Source organism: Mirounga leonina, unplaced genomic scaffold, assembly GCF_011800145.1.
Source record: "Mirounga leonina isolate KUSES-001 unplaced genomic scaffold, KU_Mleo_1.0 Mir_129, whole genome shotgun sequence".
Lineage (NCBI taxonomy): Eukaryota > Metazoa > Chordata > Mammalia > Carnivora > Phocidae > Mirounga > Mirounga leonina.
In genome coordinates this window covers 10,237,436-10,256,394 of record NW_023270323.1, presented here as the reverse complement: position 1 = coordinate 10,256,394, position 18,959 = coordinate 10,237,436, and the positions used below count along the sequence as shown (strand labels likewise).

Below are 18,959 nucleotides of genomic sequence, written 5' to 3'. Positions count from 1 at the left end.
CTGTCCCGGTTCAGTGGAAAGCTCAATAATTCAAGTTTGGTAATCTGAACAAAATTGATGGGGTTCACTTTAATTATATCAATTTTAATTTATGAGTTACTGAAGCATATTTTAGGAAAAATATAAAATAATTGATTTTAAAATATTAACTGTTCATCAGCTCCTTTCCTTTTTTTTCTTTTTTTACTAAATTAAATAATGTAGGATTGTATCTTAGGACAATAAGTTTCCTTTTCTTTCAACAGTGAAAACTTGCATAATTATAAAATTTTTAAATGGTTAAATCTTTTGCTACTTATTTTAATTCAAGTCCAGTATATTATTATATATATTCAGAACTCAAACTATTCATCTTCATCTAAACCTTCAATTAAATTCCACAATGCAAACCTCTTGGCACTAGAACCACATTTCATGTTTATTCAACTGAGACTGTGTCTTGAAAAAGTGTTGAAGTCTGGGGGTTTTCTGGTGAGAATCCACATTCTGACATCACCTTGCCCATGACAGCGATTGGCTGTTAGAAGGCAAAGAAGAGTTTATAGCCAGTCACAGCAAGCAAATGAGTGAGTGAGAGAGCAGAGGAAATATTCAATCTGTGTCGCTCACTCCTGTGAGACTGTCTCCTCACTCCAGCACTGCAAAAGGGTAAGATTTACTATGATGACTTCATTTTCTTAAAACTGAACACTCCACATTTTACAACTCTGGACCTGCTTTGAATTTTTTATTTTAATGTTGATGTTATTGTATAGAATGGCTATGTAATTTAACACTTGTTTATCATTAAACTAGTACCTCAGAGTTAAGATTCTTTCCAAAAGGTTAAGCTTATTTACCTACGCATGTAAATAAGTTCTTAATATTGTGCACATAAACTAGAAAATTCTGTGTCCTACTTTCTATCTCTCCACCTCACAAATAACTGTTTGTTTCCTCATTCTGATGTATTCAAGATAACCTGACTGAAATACTATTTTTCACTTGTAACTCTGCCCCAATGAGTGCAGATTTCACCATAAATTATGCCTAATCTACTTGGATTATATATAATGTCTTTTTAACATGTTCGGTTTCAAAGTGTTGATATCCTGTATCTCTAAAATCAGTATGGGAAAATATATAGGACTAAAGAAATAAATAATGTTGTTAGTTTATCAGACTTTTCCCAATGAATACTTGTAATTAGATTTTCAAAACTATCCTTTAAGAATTTGAATTGTCATCTGGGTTAGTAGTAGTCAATATAGAGTCTGTGTTTTTTATGAATCAGAAAGTAAATAAAATGAGATTTATGTAGGCAGCCGATTGCTGCCTACATGAATCACTTGGTTCTTTTTATATTATTCCTGCTACGTTTTCATCTAGTTGTTTTTATGGTTTGCTATGAGAAATTTATGTAATCAAAACCCTTTCTACAGTTCCATGTACTTAAGTTTTTAGCTCTTTAAGACATTATAAATATTCCAACTCTTTTCATAAAGCTGCAGAGCAATAATCTTCCTGTTTGCTGGCAAGCTTGACCATGGGTAACAAAGTTCAAAGTATTACTTTCAGCACCCCAATAGCAATAAAAACTTCTTAGACAGATGGGCCCCCTTCAGGGGCAAAGCCTCTTTATCACTGTGTGGCCATTAAGAACCTTTACTAAAGTAGACAGAACTGTGAGGAAGTGAGTAGGCATCAAAATCAAAAGACCTAGTCTGCCACAAATAAAGTGTGACTTAGGATCCAAGACACCTTCTCCAGGCCTTAAATTTTACTCTGTGTAATGTTTAGTGGTAGATACTCAATAAGGATGCAATAAATTGTGGCTAATGACAAAATGCAAAATCAAACTTCAGAATATGGTATATGACATGGGTTTCATACATACATTTTAAATATCACTTTTCCAAGTGTGTTTATGGGGAAATTGCCATCATCACTACATACTGCTTCTAAAATGTTGCCAAAGCTGTCACTCTCAGTTAAACACTCTCAGTTAAATGTATATGTCAGTGCAAATGGGTGGGTATTAGTAGGCTTTTAGCTAAGTTTATTCAACCTCTATTAAAATAGGATTTTATCAGGTGCCTGGGTGGCTCAGTTGGTTAAGTGTCTGCCTTTGGCTCAGGTCATGATCCCAGGGTCCTGGGATCGAGTCCCGCATCGTGCTCCCTGCTCAGCAGGGAGTCTGCTTCTCCCTTTACCTCTCCCCCATTCGTGATCTCTCTCTCTCTCACTCACTCTCTCTCAAATAAATAAATATCTAAAAGAAGGATTTTTTAGGATTTTATCAAATAGAATGAAATTAAGTAGGATAGGATTCTACTATCCCTCTTTTTTTATTTATGAGGAATCTATATGGAAGTGAAATCTTTGCATGGCCACAAACCCCAGGACTGTTTGGGAATTACTCCCATTCTGAGAGTTCCATCTTCAATTCTTTCATAGAATTGAAGTCTCCATGATGACTACTGCCCTGACCCTGAAAAGCCCTTGATCCATCCTGTGAGTCTCCCCACTAGTGATGGAAAGCTTAAGTGGAGCTGCAGAATAACCTAATTTGAGGAAATTTGTCCCTGAGATCCCAAGGTGAAACTCTAATGAGCTCTTCTCATAGAGTTATTCTTAGACATGGCTGTTTGGTGCTACATGCTATGAGAACAGTATTTCACATATTATGGATCATTTCATACACAGAAAAAAAAATACAAAGTATTCTAAGGTATTCATAGGGAAATGGCTCCTATTTTCCATCTTACAAATAAACTTTTAGTCCAAAACCCATATAGAACCAATATATAGAATATATACCTATAGAATCACTGTTATAAAATCAATCATTTAAATGTATTCAAGTTTGTATTCAAATTGAATACAAAGCAGTCAAGATGCTGAAAACGATGCCTCAGCACAGTGGCTTGAACTCAATACATTAAATGTATTAAGTTTTTTTTGCTTAGTTTTCAATTATAAAAAAACAGGTCACATAACTACATTAACAATTCAATTCCTTAGCTGATATTCCTATGTCAATGATATTAGGAAGCCTCCTTACCCCAGTGTGAAATACACCAAGCATTCAAGCCCCTTACAGTAATGAAGTGGTCTGCCACTGACAAATCACAGCAGATAGGGTAAAACCAAATATGGAACTCAAGATTACTTAAACAGGTAAAGTTAGTTTTCTACCACTTAAAAAAAAAAAAAGCAACAATTTTAAAATAAAAGCCACAAAATTGGTCTTAATTAGTCAAAACTCTAACTAGATAGAAATGAAAACAAATACCTCATCTTCTAGTATGAGTAAAAAAGTTACACTCTGGGGCATGTGGGTGGCTCAGTCGTTAGGCGTCTGCCTTCGGCTCAGGTCATGATCCCAAGGTCCTGGGATAGAGCCCCGTGTCAGGCTCCCTGCTTGGCTGGGGGCCTGCTTCTCCCTCTCCCACTCCCCCTGCTTGTGTTCCCTCTCTCGCTGTGTCTCTGTCAGATAGATAAAATCTTAAAAAAAAAAAAAAAAGTTACACTCCTAGTTTTAATATTTATTAACTTTACCACTTCATTAATTCCAGAAGCAATCACCAAAATGAAGACTGCTTTAATTTTGCTCAGCATTTTGGGAATGGCCTGTGCTTTCTCAGTAAGTTCAATATTAAAAACCTATAGTTATTTCCTTGTTTGTCTTTTCATGTAAAAGAGAGAGTATGTAATAATTAAATGTTCTTATAAACAGATGAAAAATACTCATCGAAGAGCTAAATTAGAGGATTCTGAAGAAAATGGGGTAATTACGCTTAGCATACTTTCTTGGCCTGACTATACTTCCTCTAGATTTATTGCATAGTAAACATGAATATATCATTTATTTCGCTTATGCAGGTCTTTAAGTACCGGCCACGATATTCTCTTTACAAGCATGCCTACTTTTATCCTCCTCTAAAACGATTTCCAGTTCAGGTAAGTATAAAAATTAATTTTCTTTCCCACCCATTATAATTTAAAGGGAATCAAATTTAACTACAAAACATCTAAATTCAATTCTCACTGAAAGTCAACCAGAAAGACTTACTTCCTACAAAAAGTTTGTTTTTACTACAATACAATAAAATTTATTCCTAAGTCCTCTTTTAAAGCAGAGATATACGCATCATTTGGGCCCAGTCTAGAATGATATAATAAAAGCAAACACCTTGGTACAGAGTTCAGGTATTTTGGCTAATGCACTGACGAAATGGACAACTTTATCTGTTGTTGACAATTAAGTCAGTGATAAGGTCACTAACAGTCATTTTATAGTTGAGTCAATACTGTCATATAGCTGTTAACATCCGATCATTTACAGTCCTTTAATTGGTAAGGGAAAAACTGACTTCATAAACAGCAGAGACCATTTTTTTAAAAACATTCCTGATAATCAGTGGTGATTGCTGAAGATTTTCTGAACCTCTGACCTGTGTTGGTCACTATAACAGAAGCGTGGCTCAAGCATGATAGAGGAAAGAGACAAATTCATGAAGTGAATTGTGAGAGTGTTTGTGAGAAAAACAAAACATCCTTGAAATTTGTAAACAAAAAGGAAAATAACAAACACTAAAAATAAGAATCTCTGTTTTTACTAGGTTACCAGTGAAGAAAGCCTTTGAAAACTTGAGGGTGTGGTGTTGGTTTAAAATATTCAACAAACCAGAATTGTGCTATTTTTATTACTATACAGTTTGGGTTCAGGGCACCACTTATGTACCATTTGACCCAGGACTCCTGAGACACTAAAAGCAGTCAAGATGCTGAAAACGATGCCTCAGCACAGTGGCTTGGCAGAGCATCCTACCATATGTTGGGCCAACCCATTTCTAACTCATACAATGATAGGAAATGATAATCTTAAAGTATTTATAGCACCATAATAATTATGGGGAATGTGTGTGGCCACAGAAATATAAGCACAGATGATACAAGAAGTTGTGGGTTTTCAGAATTGTCTTCCATTCTTTGGTACACCTCAGACCCCACAAATAAACAGTGCTCATTTGAATGTTTGCTTCATTCTCTTTTTTTTTTTTTTTTTTTATTTTATTTATTTGACAGAGAGAGACACAGCGAGAGAGGGAACACAAGCAGGGGGAGTGGGAGAGGGAGAAGCAGGCTTCCCGCCGAGCAGGGAGTCCGATGAGGGGCTTGATCCCGGGATCCTGGGACCATGACCTGAGCCGAAGGCAGACGCTTAACTGACTGAGCCACCCAGGCGCCCCCATTCTCTTTCTTAAGCTAAATGGAAATGATATTAAGTTTACATTTCTGGCTAGCTCCTCAATTTTTTTAAAATATCACATAGAGATATTTCCATCTATAAATTTTTATAGACATATAAATGTGATCCAATTAAAATATCCATAGTGAAAAGATATTAGGAGAGGTTATATTTTTCTTATGATAAATTCAAAGTTCAAAAATCTTTAAGTAGATTTTTAATATACAATATTTAGAGAAATTATATGCAAATTCATTTCAACTAATGTAGAATTTGTTAGTAAGACAGTTGTATTTTAAAAATATCCAATAAAATATATGCTCCAATCCAACAGCCTGACCTCGTATTGATGATCATCTATTCTCCTACTTTACAAAGTTTGATTTCTAGAATTTTTTCCCTTACATGTCTACTTATATATTTTCCATAGCTCTGTATTATTTATTCTCTTAAATCTATCAAGTATTTGGTGCCCAGATTGTCACCCCCAAATTCATTAAACTGTATTGGCTTTGAAATTTATGTTTTATTCAAACAAATCTGTTTACATATAATCATTTCTTTTTTTTTTAAGATTTATCTATTTATTTTAGAGAAAGTGCGCACAAGTGGGGGGAAGGGCGGGGGAGAGGGAGAAAGAGAATCCTCAAGCAGATTCCTGCTGAACATGGAGCCTGACGTGGGGCTCCATTCCATAACCCTGAGATCATGACCCAAGCAGAAATCAAGAATTAGCCACTTAACCGAGAGAGCCACCCAGGCACCTTTACATATAATCATTTCTAAAATACCAACTTCCATGAAATATGTCATATCACTTATAAAGCTATCAACAGTCTACCTATAGCTTATCTCTCTGCTTGGCTATAGAAATGGAAGCATAAATAAGCCTAGTACCCTAAGCATTTTTAATTAAGGAAATTGCTTCTTTTAGGAATCATATGTTATTTGAATTGTATGTGAATTCTTTGAGGGCAGAATCTTTATATTTCCTTTATCGTACTGATCTCAGCTATCACAGTGCTTGACACAGGGAAACTGTCCATGTTTCCAACTTCATCTCTTGCTACCACCCTCATTCTCAAAACAATGCCTGAAACACATATTTTGGGACTGAATAAATGGGAGTGACAGAAGTTGAAAGGAGTATGGTAAAACATATATACATATGTGTGTGTGTGTGTGTGTATTTGACTTCTGGAAGAATAGTATGTCTTAGTTACAAATTGGCATAAATGAAAGAAAGGAAAAAAAAATGTCAAGGCTTTAGGGCATTTCATGAAGCTTTAAAACTGTTCTCACTGCAGACACCGAAGAGTGATGTGGTTGGGACAGCAAGAAAGCTAAGGGTGAGGAAGCATGTAAAAAGATTCTAACATTCCCACTGAGACAAAATACATTGCAAAAATATGCTGTCCTCTCTATTAACTAACAAATAGAAATAGTTTACATGTAATACCATGCTTTACTCACCCTCTGAGCTAAGGAAAGCACAACCATTAAAGTCATGGCAGTGGAAGAACAGGTATAATTATTCTCTTTTCCACCCAAGGTTATTCTTGGCTCAAGGGGACAAGCATTCCCTTTTCTTGGGTGGATGGCATGGCCACTGAAGAATGAGCCCTACAGGGACAACCCTGAGTAGGACTGGAATATCAGTGTTTCCTCATATCTGATCTCTAACCCTTAGGTTGTTCTGAAGCTCTATTTTCTAAGACCCACAGTACTTAACTAGGTCATCAGAATCTAAGCTAAGATTTGTAGGGCAGAAAATAACAGCATCTTAAGTCAGGTATCCATTTATCCAGCTGGTGCTATTAGGGGTGGTTGCAGAAAGAGAAGGAAAATTCAATTTATCACTGGGAGAAAGATGAAAAATCTCCACCATCTTAAAGTCTCTGATAACAGGTGTTTAGACTTATATTTCCTTTTAAAAAGTAGCAAAGCTTGTTAACTTATATTTTTATATACAGACTCCTCGGTTTAATATATTCTCATTCAATATTGAACTCTTTAGAGGGATGGTACTCTATAACTCTCCTAAATGAGTAAGTGAATTAATTTTGCTCTTATATAATTTTTACCTCATATATATAAAATCTCATTTATATATACAGAGAGGCTTATTTTATGAAGTAGCTTTAATTAGACTGAAAGATATTAAAAATTATATGTAAATCTAATTTCAAGTTAAATTCTAATTTAAATTCAGCAGGAGCTCATTATTTAAAAGAATCATTTAGGGGCGCCTGGGTGGCTCAATCGGTTAAGCGGCTGCCTTCGGCTCAGGTCATGATCCCTGGGTCCTGGGATCGAGCCCCGCATCGGGCTCCCTGCTCGGTGGGGAGTCTGCTTCTCCCTCTCTCTCTGCCTGCCTCTCTGCCTACTTGTGTTTTCTCTCTCTGTGTCAAATAAATAAATAAAATCTTTAAAAAAAATAAATAAATAAAAGAATCATTTAGTAACAACTTTTATTTCACAATAAGCCTAATCATTTCATTTATATTTTATAAAGAAAATAAAATAATATGATCTATGTGTTAGTTCATTTGCCTTGAACTGGCTGGAGAAGTCACAGCTGCTCTGGGCTTGATTCCTTCTCTGTAAAATAAATTGAACCAGATAATCCTCTTGTTCTTGCAGAGTTAAGCAATTCTGTGATTCACTGCTCTAGTTTTTACATACAAAATGTTTCAACATATTTCCTATGTTTTTGGTATTGAAAATGGAGTATCTCATTTCATATCTTGATCACTACAAAATGCCTTTTTCTAACCTCATTTTATATATTCCCAATCTCCTTATATCTTTTTCTCAGATTCATATGAGAACTGTTCTAAGTAAATAAATCAATCAAGATGGTAATACTAATTAGGGTAAATATTTGTACATATTTTATCTTAATTCAATCAGCAGGAAATTTCCTTTGGTGTTGAACATATGTGTACATATATATGTACACAGATATTCATATATTTATGAATTCACACATATACACATTTTTTTTTAGAGCAGTAGTGACTCATCTGAAGAAGATGGAAATGGTGACAGCTCAGAAGAGGAGGAAGAAGAGGTAAGAAATTTCTGCAGGATTTTTCATAATAAATCAGGCAGCATAAAAACAAATAGGAAACTAGTCTACTGTAGCCTGGACTTAGCAAACAGCCATTGCCAGTTTACCAACTACCCACAGTCTTCTATTTTGGACAAGAGGAATGTTATTGAAATTAGAACCAACTAAAATGACCTGTTTAAAATACTATTGCAGTTTGACGTTAATGCGACCTATAAGCGGTACACAAAACCAAAAATGTCTCCATAATAAGTGTAAGTATAAGGAAGAAGTGTAAATTCTGATAAAAAGAAAAGAGAGTATTATCTATACTTAGGTGGACAGAACATGATGATAAAAGACAAGTTCCTAAACTCAGTGCAATACTTGTTTTAAGGACTGAATTTAAACTCAATTTACTACGTGGGTAGTATATGAAAAGCTAATCCTATATCCTCTACAGTGTTATTTTGATTCATTGGTCTTTCTTGACCCACAAAGTAGGGTTGTTGTTTTAAACAAGAATTTCATATGTCTTTTTGTCTAACAATAAAATTTATGTTCTTATAGAAATGCAAATACTCAAAGTGTATAAATATATACAGCACTATATGGTACTACAGATTCTACACATAGTACTGCATAGTCCTCTATAGTACTACAAATTAGTGTAGTTCACAGCTAAAATTCATCTGTATATCTTGGAAATTGTGCTAACATGTTTATAACTGACACTCTTGCTCAATATACTAATTAGGTACCTTTTCCTGGATAGTCAATTATAGCTACCCACTGCTTTGGGGACCTTCTAAATTCAGGTATTCTTAAGTGCTATTTATGAATGGGCAGCAACAGTCAAAAATGGATCATGTATAAACATCTGTTATCTTGAAAATAAAATGGTATGGGAACTTTAAAAGTGACAAATAATTTGTTTGATTTTTTTTAACCATAAAAGTATCATTTCCAGTACTATAATTTACCCTAATAGCTTAAGGAAGACCTTATAAGAATATCAAGCCAGTACCAGGAAAAATGCCACCTACTAAATCCCACAGAATTCTACCCGGAGTTCCACTTAGTAATCTTACACAACTCAGCTGAGGTAATCCATTTAACTACAACTGTTTGCTGTACAGTGATCGCAAAATTGCCTTGCCAGTAGATTTCCCAATTAGATTACATACCTTTTGGCAATGGTTCTTCATTTGTTATGATGGTGGTTGGGAATGGAGGAAGATTAGGACTTCTTTAAAACTATGATGAAATCATACACACTCAAAATGTTGCCAACAATCTCTGAACATTAATCATCCTCCCAAAACTTATCTGCAAACTTCTCATGACCCAGAGGACTAGAGCCCATAGGTTTCATCTCTGGTTTGGGGAGAAACAGTGCTGTACCGTCCTTATACCTCCTCACATTGCCTAGCACAGTTTCTTATACAATATATGGTATCCAACAAATACCTGGTGGTTTGGTTTTGAAAACTTCAGAGAATAAATACTCCAAACATCATTCATTAAAAGTGATCATAGCAAAGTGGATAAATAAACCTGGAGGCTTCTCTCCTGAAGAGATTCTAGAACTCCCTTTTTCCCCATTTCTTCCCTAAAATTTCATTGGCAATTCAGGTTAAATACATAGAGTCCCCAGGAATTGTATTCAAATGAGAGGGTGCTTAGGAATGTTTTCTATTGGGTGATCATTTTTTTCCACTCCTAAACTATCCAGCCTCACTTTAAAAAAAACTTTTATTTAAATATAATATACACAACACAATTATCATATGTATAGATGTCACTGAAATTTCAGAAACTGAACACACAAGTGTAACCAGCACCGTATCAAAAAGCAGCACATACATTGTGCTCCATTTTGTTCATTAACCAAAGCCACCAAGAGCAACTGCTATTTTAAGTCCTAACAGATATTGGTTTTGCCTATTTTTGTGTATTGTATAAATGGAATCACACATCATATATTCTTTTATGTGTGGTCTCTTCCACTCTCAACTTCAACAGTTGATCCATATTGTTCTACAACTGTTTATCATTCATTCTCATTGTCAGTATCTCATGATGTGAATGTACCACAATGTATTACTCTTCTGTTGATCGGCATTTGGGTAGTTTCCAAGTTTGGGCTATAACAAAGAGTGCTATTGTGAACATTCTAGTATTCCTTCTGGTGAACATATGCATTTACTTCTGGAGGCCATTTTACTTAGAAGTAAAACTTCTAAGTCAAAAGGTATGCATATGTTCAATCTGAGTAGAGGCAACCAAAGCAGATATACTGTGATCTCCCTCTATCAGTGTATCAGTTGCTCCACATTCTCACCAACACTTGTTTCTTTCAGTCATTTTAGCCATTCTAATGGGTTAATAATACTTTTTAAAAAATTATTGCTCATTTTTCTATTCAAAAAGATATCTGATGCTTAATACCCATCAACACACTGATCTGTTTTCCTTTTTAATTCACTGCAACAGGATATCCTTAAATAAAGTATCTAATAAAGAAAGGGCTTTGTAGGAGAAAATAGAGAAGTTCATGAGTTGAGAGTTTGGATTTTTAATCATGACTTTGCCATTAATGAACTACCGTCTATTTGACCTGATGCAAGTTATTTATCTTATTGGAGCTCAGGTTTTTCATGTGTAATATGACAGTACAGGACCCAAATTGTATGTTCTATTCTAAGAATCTTTCCTCCTTCTCCCCTGAAAGGTTCAGTCTGTTGGAATAAAGCATAAATGAGAAAAAATAAACAGCATGGTGTTTGTGGGTTGTCACAATTAGCTTAGAGACTGTTTGGGGGTGGATTCTAATAGTCCCAAGAGTTTACTGAAACAGTGGAATGTACAAATTTGATGAAATAAACATATTCTTCTTTAGTCACTTTGTTTTAGTAATAAGGCAGGCTAAATCTGGGTTGTGTTTGTTTTATTTTTTTATTTTTATTCTTTACATAACTTATTTTTTTCTTCTAACATTTTGTTTTGGAATCTGTGGATTAAGTTTTTATTTAAATTCCAATTAATTAATATACAAGGTAATATTTGTTTCAGGTGTACAATATAGTGATTCAACACTTCCATGCAACACCCAGTGCTCATCACAAGTGCCCTCCTTAATCCCCATCACCTACATAACCCATCCTCCCACCCGCCTCCCCTCTTGTAACCATCAGTTCATTCTCTATAGTTAAGAGTTTCTCAGTTTGCCTCTTTCTTTTTTTATCTTTGCTTGTTTGTTTTATTTCTTAAATTCCACATACAAACGAAATCATGTGGTATTTGTCTTTCTCTGACTTATTCCACTTAGCATAATACTCTCCAGCTCCATCCACATCATTACAAATGGCAAGATTTCATTCTTTTTTGCGGCTGAATAATATTCCATTATATATGTATATGTGTATATATATGTATATGTATTACATCTTCTTTATCCATGCATGTTTTGAAGTCTTGACTTTTAATATTAGCTATGAATCACATCAGACTAACTCCATTAACAAACAACTGCCTAACAACATAGAATAAAGGCCAAGAATAAAAGGTTAAATAAGATTATAGTAATATTAATAAAATTATAATAACCATTCATTTGAGGAGTGTTAATTTTTTTAAAACATCTTCATGCAATAACTTTATATACCACTAAAAATTTCTCAGAGTGTTTAGTTTCTTCATTGCACAGTAAAACTGATTGTGTGTCAAATGCCTAAAGTTTTCTGAATACTGCATACAATACAGAACTAGCTTATATGCTGGCAGATGGCTTTTGAATTAAATATGTTTTTTGTCTAAATACACTTGAAAGCATATGAAAAATATTCACTTCTTTTTGCCAGTAAATAAGACATGCAATCAATTTGTTTGAAGAGAGGCATTTCTATAAAAATTCCTTTAGGAAAAAATATCCTAGGCATAGTGTGAACATTCATATAAATCCTCTTCCTCATCAAAAACATCATAGTGCATTACAAATGGCTCAGCTTTTTTAATTAGAAAATACAGCTTCATCACATATAAGACCTTAAGGGGCGCCTGGGTGGCTCAGTCACTAAGTGTCTGCTTTTGGCCCAGGTCATGGTCCCAGGGTCCTGGGATTGAGCCCCACATTGGGCTCCCCGCTCGGCGGGAAGCCTGCTTCTTCCTTTCCCACTCCTCCCTGCTTGTGTTCCCTCTCTCACTGTGTCTCTCTCTGTCAAATAAATAAATAAAATCTTAAAAAAAAAAAAAAAAGATCTTAAGCAAGTTATTTAGCTTTTCTGAGCTCACCTTCCCTTTCTTTCTTTTTTTTTTTTTAAAGATTTCATTTATTTATTTGAGAGAGAGAGTGAGAGAGAGAAAGAGCACAAGAAGGGGGAGCGGGAGAGGGAGAAGCAGACTCCCTGCTGAGCAGGTAGCCCAATGCGGGACTCGATCCCGGGACTCCAGGATCATGACCTGAGCCGAAGGCAGTCGCTTAACCAACTGAGCCACCCAGGCATCCTCACCTTCCCTTTCTAAAGAGAATAATAATCCTACCTTACAAGGCTACTATAAGAAATTAAAAAAAAAACAGGTATAAGCTCTCAGCTGATTTGTCAGCAAATGTAAGAATCCATTTACTACCATGTTGTAATAGTACATAAGACTTTAAGAGCCTAAGGCATCTAGGATAAAATACCACATAGTCAGATATGCTGAAATTATTACAAAAGCATGTTTTATTGATTAAATAGAATATGGAAATGTCTAAAAACAGAATATGGTGAGATAAATAGAATGAGGTAACCTTGAGTTGAGTTTTAAGAAGTGAGAAGTGCAAATGGCATAAGAGGAAGCAAAACTGTTAGCATCAGGTGATGAGCTGGCTGAGGAATACAATGTTTTTCTCAATTGTGGCTCATGACTCCAACAGATTTTGAGTTCTCTTCCAGCTAAAATAACTTTCCTTGCTCTGGATATTTTCACCAGGAGAATTCAAATGAAGAAGAAAACAATGAGGAGAATGCAAATTCTGATGAAAACGAAGATGAAGAATCTGAGGCTGAGAACACCACCCTTTCTACCACACCTGGCTATGGAGAGGAGACCACACCTGGAACAGGGTATATAGGTCTAGCTGCAATGCAACTTCCCAAGAAGGTAATCATTCCTCAAAAATGTTAAATCTGATTTCATTTCTTCACTGAAATCTAAGGTTATCTTGACACCAAACAGAGTGTTTTATATTACCTTCATTTACTCATTGAAAAACCAAGAGCAGATTCAATTTCCCTGTTTACAAATAAGGAAAGATCTTTTCCCAGGCCATGCTATTACACTGACTTCCTACATTATAGCAGAAGACTAAGCACAAGCATCTTAGCAATGGATAGAAGGTCCTGAAAGATGCCACTGTATTTCAGGGAAGAGGACTCTAAGACAGACAAAATGAATAGCAAAGCTATAGGAAGCATCTCCCACAGAGAAGGCTTATTTATCAAGTACATTTTTCTCCATCAAAACCCAATGACAAAGGTACTAGTCCTGAATTCTTAAAACACCCACCAAAGGTACTAATTCTGAATTTTTAAAACACCCACCAATTCTTTTGTAAGTTAAGCTGGCTTCAATTCAAAAATACATCTAGAACAAGGCCTTAGGTACAGCCTGTGTTGAATGAAGGAATGGTCTTAGGTTTTTACATTTTTACACCTAGATCTGGATTCTTTCAAACTTTTCCTTACAGGCTGGGGATAGAGGACACAAGGCTACAAAAGAGGAGGAAAGTGATGAAGAAGAAGAGGAAGATGAAGAAAATGAAGCAGAAGTGGATGAAAACGGGCAAGGCATAAATGGCACCAGCAGCAACAGCACAGAGGCAGAAAATGGCAATGGCAGCAGTGATGGAGACAATGGAGAAGAAGAACGTGAAGAAGAAAGTGTCACTGAAGCCCACGCAGAAGGAACCACAGTGGCTGGAAAGCAGGACAACGGTGGCTCGAAGACAACAACCTCTCCAGATGGTGGGTTTGAACCTACGACTCCACCACCAGAGCTCTACGGGACTACCACCCGACCATCTGGGGAAGCCACCCCCCCCGGATATGAGGGAGAGTACGAACAAACAGGCACTAACGAATACGACAATGGATATGAAGTCTATGAAAATGAAAATGGGGAACCTCGTGGGGATAATTACCGAGCCTATGAGGATGAGTACAGCTACTATAAAGGGCGCAGCTACGACGGCTATGATGGTCAAGATTACTACTACCACCATCAGTGAAGGTCCAGCCTGGGATGAATTCCTCTATTCTGGCATTTCATGTGGCCACCATTTTCAAAGTTCAACTCAGGAAGGTGAAATATAACAAATGTGCATATTATAATGTGGAATGGTGCTACTGTTCCAAAATAATTTTCTCTAATTGCTTCTGCAAGTAATGGGCTTCTTGTTGCTTTTCCCTGATATGTTATTGAAAGGTTATTGTAAATCAGGGCCATTTAAACCAATCCATGAGATTGAGTTCAATTACATGTTTTGAGGTTGTAGTTTTATAAATAGTATTTTTAACATGTTTATACTGCTAAAACTCTTCATGCAAGAAGTGCTTCTAAGAATTAACATTAATGACACTATATACAAAGTATGTGTAGTTCTTTAATCACACTACCTATCCAACACTGTATATTATGTTTAATTATCATCTTCATGTATTTTTATGTGACCTTTATGTATATTCTATCTATGGGTTTTATCACAAATAAAAATGCAATCTTTCAAATATGTTCTAATTTTTAAAAAGAGAGAGAGAGAGAGATTCAGAATTGAAAAAGATGAATCCAGTGAGGGACAACAAAGCTAAAGGATAAAAGCTTATTTCCACTATGGTTTAAAACTCAGAAGAACTCTAAGTATTTTGTCATGGATAAATCAACATAACTAAGATTTTGACATGCTTGTGGCACAGTCAACCACACACATCAGGAGAATAAATGGCTTTTATTAGAGTTGCCAGATTTCACAAAAATATAGGATGCCTAGTTAAATTTAAATTTCAGATGAACAATGAAAAACTTCTTAGTATAAGTATGCTCCATGCACTATTTGGCCTCTGTGAATTATTTGGGACATACTTATACTAAATAAATCACTCATTATTTGTCTAAAATTCAAATTTAATGGAATATCCTATTTTGTATCTGGCAACCCTACTCCTTTTTGATTTGGTTTTAGGCGGGGTAGGGTGTAGGATGGCGTAGAAAATTCTTATACATACACACACATTCACATATCCACACACATGCACAGCATTAAAGACTGGTTGCAGACATCATGACATCAGGATGCTTCACTCCTAAATACTTCAATATTTAGTATAAAAACAAGAAATTCTCCTAAATAGCCACAATACCATTCTCATTCTCATTCTAAAGAAATTAAACACTGCTATGATAGTATTTTGTAATATACAGATCATATTCCCACTCTCCCAATTATTCTAATAATATCATTGATTACTAACTCATTTAATCCTCACAAAATTCTATCAGGCAGGTATTTTTGTCATCCCCCATTTTACTGTGAAGGAACTGAGTCAGGCACAGAGAGATATACAGCTTGCACAAGGTCACAAGTGGCAAAGCTGAGGGTAAAACAAAGGCAGACTGGTTTTAGAATCTGTGTTCTTTACCATTATGCTATATTCATTAGTGTATATTTATCAGTAATGGAGGTTGAGCCGTAAGTGAGCAGGAAACCTTTAATGATGAGAACACTGCTGAAAAATAAGCTTTGTCCTATATCACAATTTTCTTAGAACCAGCCAGGTTTTATGACTTGGGCCTAAAGAATATTTTCAAAGCAAGGGTCTTCTCATATTTTGGCATATGTTTTTACATACTGTGCAAAGTGCATGGACTATCGAGTTAGATGGGCTTGAATAATGGCATTATTGAGAGTAAATTAATATCCTCCTCTAGTCCCCATCACCTCATCGCCTACCTGTGGAGCGTACACAGCAGTTGCTGTTCAGAGCCCAAGATGTTAATGAGGTGCTCAGAATCATCATCTCTCTCCTCTCCACTCCCCTTCCTTTCTCAATCTTAACACCTGGGTGCAGCGATTGTTACATAATTACCTGGTCCTTTGGGAACTCATGGAACATTTTTTTCTTGCCCTCCTGCCTCTTTTGTAAACAAAAGCTTTTGACGAGATTGAGGCCTTGGGAACAGTCGTCAGATCAGCAGCAGCATCAGAAATGCAAATTCTGGAGCACCACCCAAGACCTACTCAATGAGAAACTGGGAGTGGAGAGGTGATTCTTGTGCACCTTCAAGTTTGAGAACCACTATCTTCATTAATATAGTAGCTAATGTTTATTACACATTTACTGTGTGCCAGTTCTAGTCTAAGCATTTTACATATATTACCTCATTCTCAACAATTACTTAAAAGTCTACTACATTTTACAGGTAAGGAAATGAGTCACAGAGACATTTAGTAACTTGCCTGAGATGATGCAGCTGTTAAGTGGGGGAAAGGAATCTGCTCCAAAGTCCACAACCCATATATCTCTCACAGCTTCTTTCTTTATAGAGAAAAGTTACCCTGTTAAGATAAGTGAATTTAATTGGGAATCAGAAGAGGGAATTTTGGATAAGAGCACATATAGCAACCCTAACTATGTTTTTACTTCTTTGCCCTTTGGTGTTAATAAGAAGATATAATTTTACAGGTTTCATGTCATGCTCAGGTGATCAAAGAAGGATCTCTTTGAGAACAGAGACTGTTAGTAAACAAGGAAAATATCCCTTCATGCTGCTGTCAAAATAGGACAAAACTTTGTCAAGCATTCCCCAAAAGGCAGTGTGATTCGTGACAGGGCCATGAGGATCTCAACTGCAGCTGCTAGGTTTGCATGTCATAACTCCACTGATTCAGCCAGCAGGGAGACAACAAGCTCAAATGGAGTCAAAGTTTATTACTTTCACAGAGAGCAAAAGTAGGATCAGCATGGTGTCAGCTCTCTGGTCCCACAAGATGACACTGAGCCAAAGGGGCCAGACGACAGACAGCATAGGTAAGTAGGTCATTCCACTGTGAAGGAGCTAGCTCTCACGTATGGCTAAGTAGAGAGACAAAGAAATCTGCAGTTGAGACTTAAAGGGGGAGAGGTTGAAAGTCCTATGCTCAACTGAAACCAGGGAGATGGATGAGAAATAGCCTTGTGACCAACTCCCAGAAGATGGAGAGGTGGGAGAGGAACTGCCTCTAGAATTTCTGCACCAGGCTGCTTATCACTCCTTTCTCTAGGAGGTAGTATAGGGTACTTGGCCAAGCCTCAGGTCAGACTGCAGTCAACCTTCACCCATGTGGTCCATACAGAGACATGGCAGGTTGTCAGGAAGTGGCAGTAGAGTTCTTCACCTACACCCCTCTCCCAGATCCCAAAGTTTGGGAGGCTTATGAGTTTCTTGGATCATGTAAAGAAGGCTGGTCACACAGGGGAGTTTGGATAAACTAAGAAAGGTCACAGGGCATGAGAAGGATTACTTCTACAAGATGATTCCCAGCAGACATGCGGGGCCTCACCAGGCAATGGTACACTAAAAGTCTTCTCGGCACAGGCCATACTGTGGGGGTGGATGGTCTGTGGCTATCAGAGTGGCCACAGGGCAGCTGCATCTTAGAGATGACTCTGTCCCTCTCCCTGCGGTCACTCTAGGTCCCATCCCCTCATTTCAAGCCCTTCTTACATCCTTAACATGATACCACAATCAATATCCTCTCCGGCTGGCAGTCAGGTAACCCATATTTAATCAGTGGGGAACATTAAATATCACCCTGCCCCCCTTTTCAATTTACTATCGTGACATATTCTTTTTTTTTTTTTTAAAGATTTTATTTATTTATTCATGAGAGATAGAGAGAGAGAGGCAGAGGCAGAGGAAGAAGCAGGCTCCCCGCGGAGCAGGGAGCCCGATGCGGGACTCGATCCCAGGACCCTGGGATCATGACCTGAGCTGAAGGCAGACGCTTAACCAACTGAGCCACCCAGGCGTCCCTATCGTGACATGTTCTACACCCTGTTTCTTTCATGACTAACCCCGTTGATTTTCTACTTCACAGAACTAAAGCTTTGATTTCAAAATGATTGTTTCTAGGAGCTTCAAGAGCCTATTTCTGAAATGAAGAGCCAAACTTTAACTTTCTTTCCATTTGGATTCCTTTCATTAAAAAAAACAAAAAACAAACCCAGTCTATCTCTAGGCAAAGTGAATCCCTCTGAATGACCAAGAGAAGAAATAATGAAAGTGGGAGAAAAGCAGAAAAATGTAAAAACACTTTTTTGAAAAGGATAATCTAATGTCAGGAAATACAAGTCTCACTTTAAAAAAAGAATCAATACTAGTTAAAGGGAAACCATGAAGCAATCACTCAGACTTATGTTTATCCAAGTGCAAATATTTGTAAATATTTTCTGCCCTGTATCTTTAAACTATTCAGTGGGTTAAGAACTCATTAACTGGATTTGTTGGTTTAAGAATAAAAGTTCCCATGCAAATTACTCTGGTCTTTCTCAGGTTCCCGCCTTGAATTTTATGGCCCCTAGAGTCCCAAAAAGATAAGACCTGCATTGGTGTGTATCGAACTTGTCTTTTCTCTTTTTAAAATACAAATTTAAC

General features: G+C 36.4%; 1 protein-coding gene across 1 annotated transcript; it reads left to right on the top strand.

The window, feature by feature from the left end:
- Positions 1–576: 576 nt before the first annotated feature.
- On the top strand, positions 577–14,694 carry IBSP (integrin binding sialoprotein). Its single transcript, XM_035004554.1, has 7 exons — positions 577–648; positions 3,558–3,625; positions 3,719–3,769; positions 3,865–3,942; positions 8,244–8,306; positions 13,260–13,430; positions 14,017–14,694. The coding sequence occupies exons 2-7, from the start codon at positions 3,572–3,574 to the stop codon at positions 14,554–14,556; spliced, it is 957 nt and encodes a 318-aa protein (XP_034860445.1). The 5' UTR covers positions 577–648; positions 3,558–3,571; the 3' UTR covers positions 14,557–14,694.
- The last annotated feature ends 4,265 nt before the right edge of the window (positions 14,695–18,959 follow it).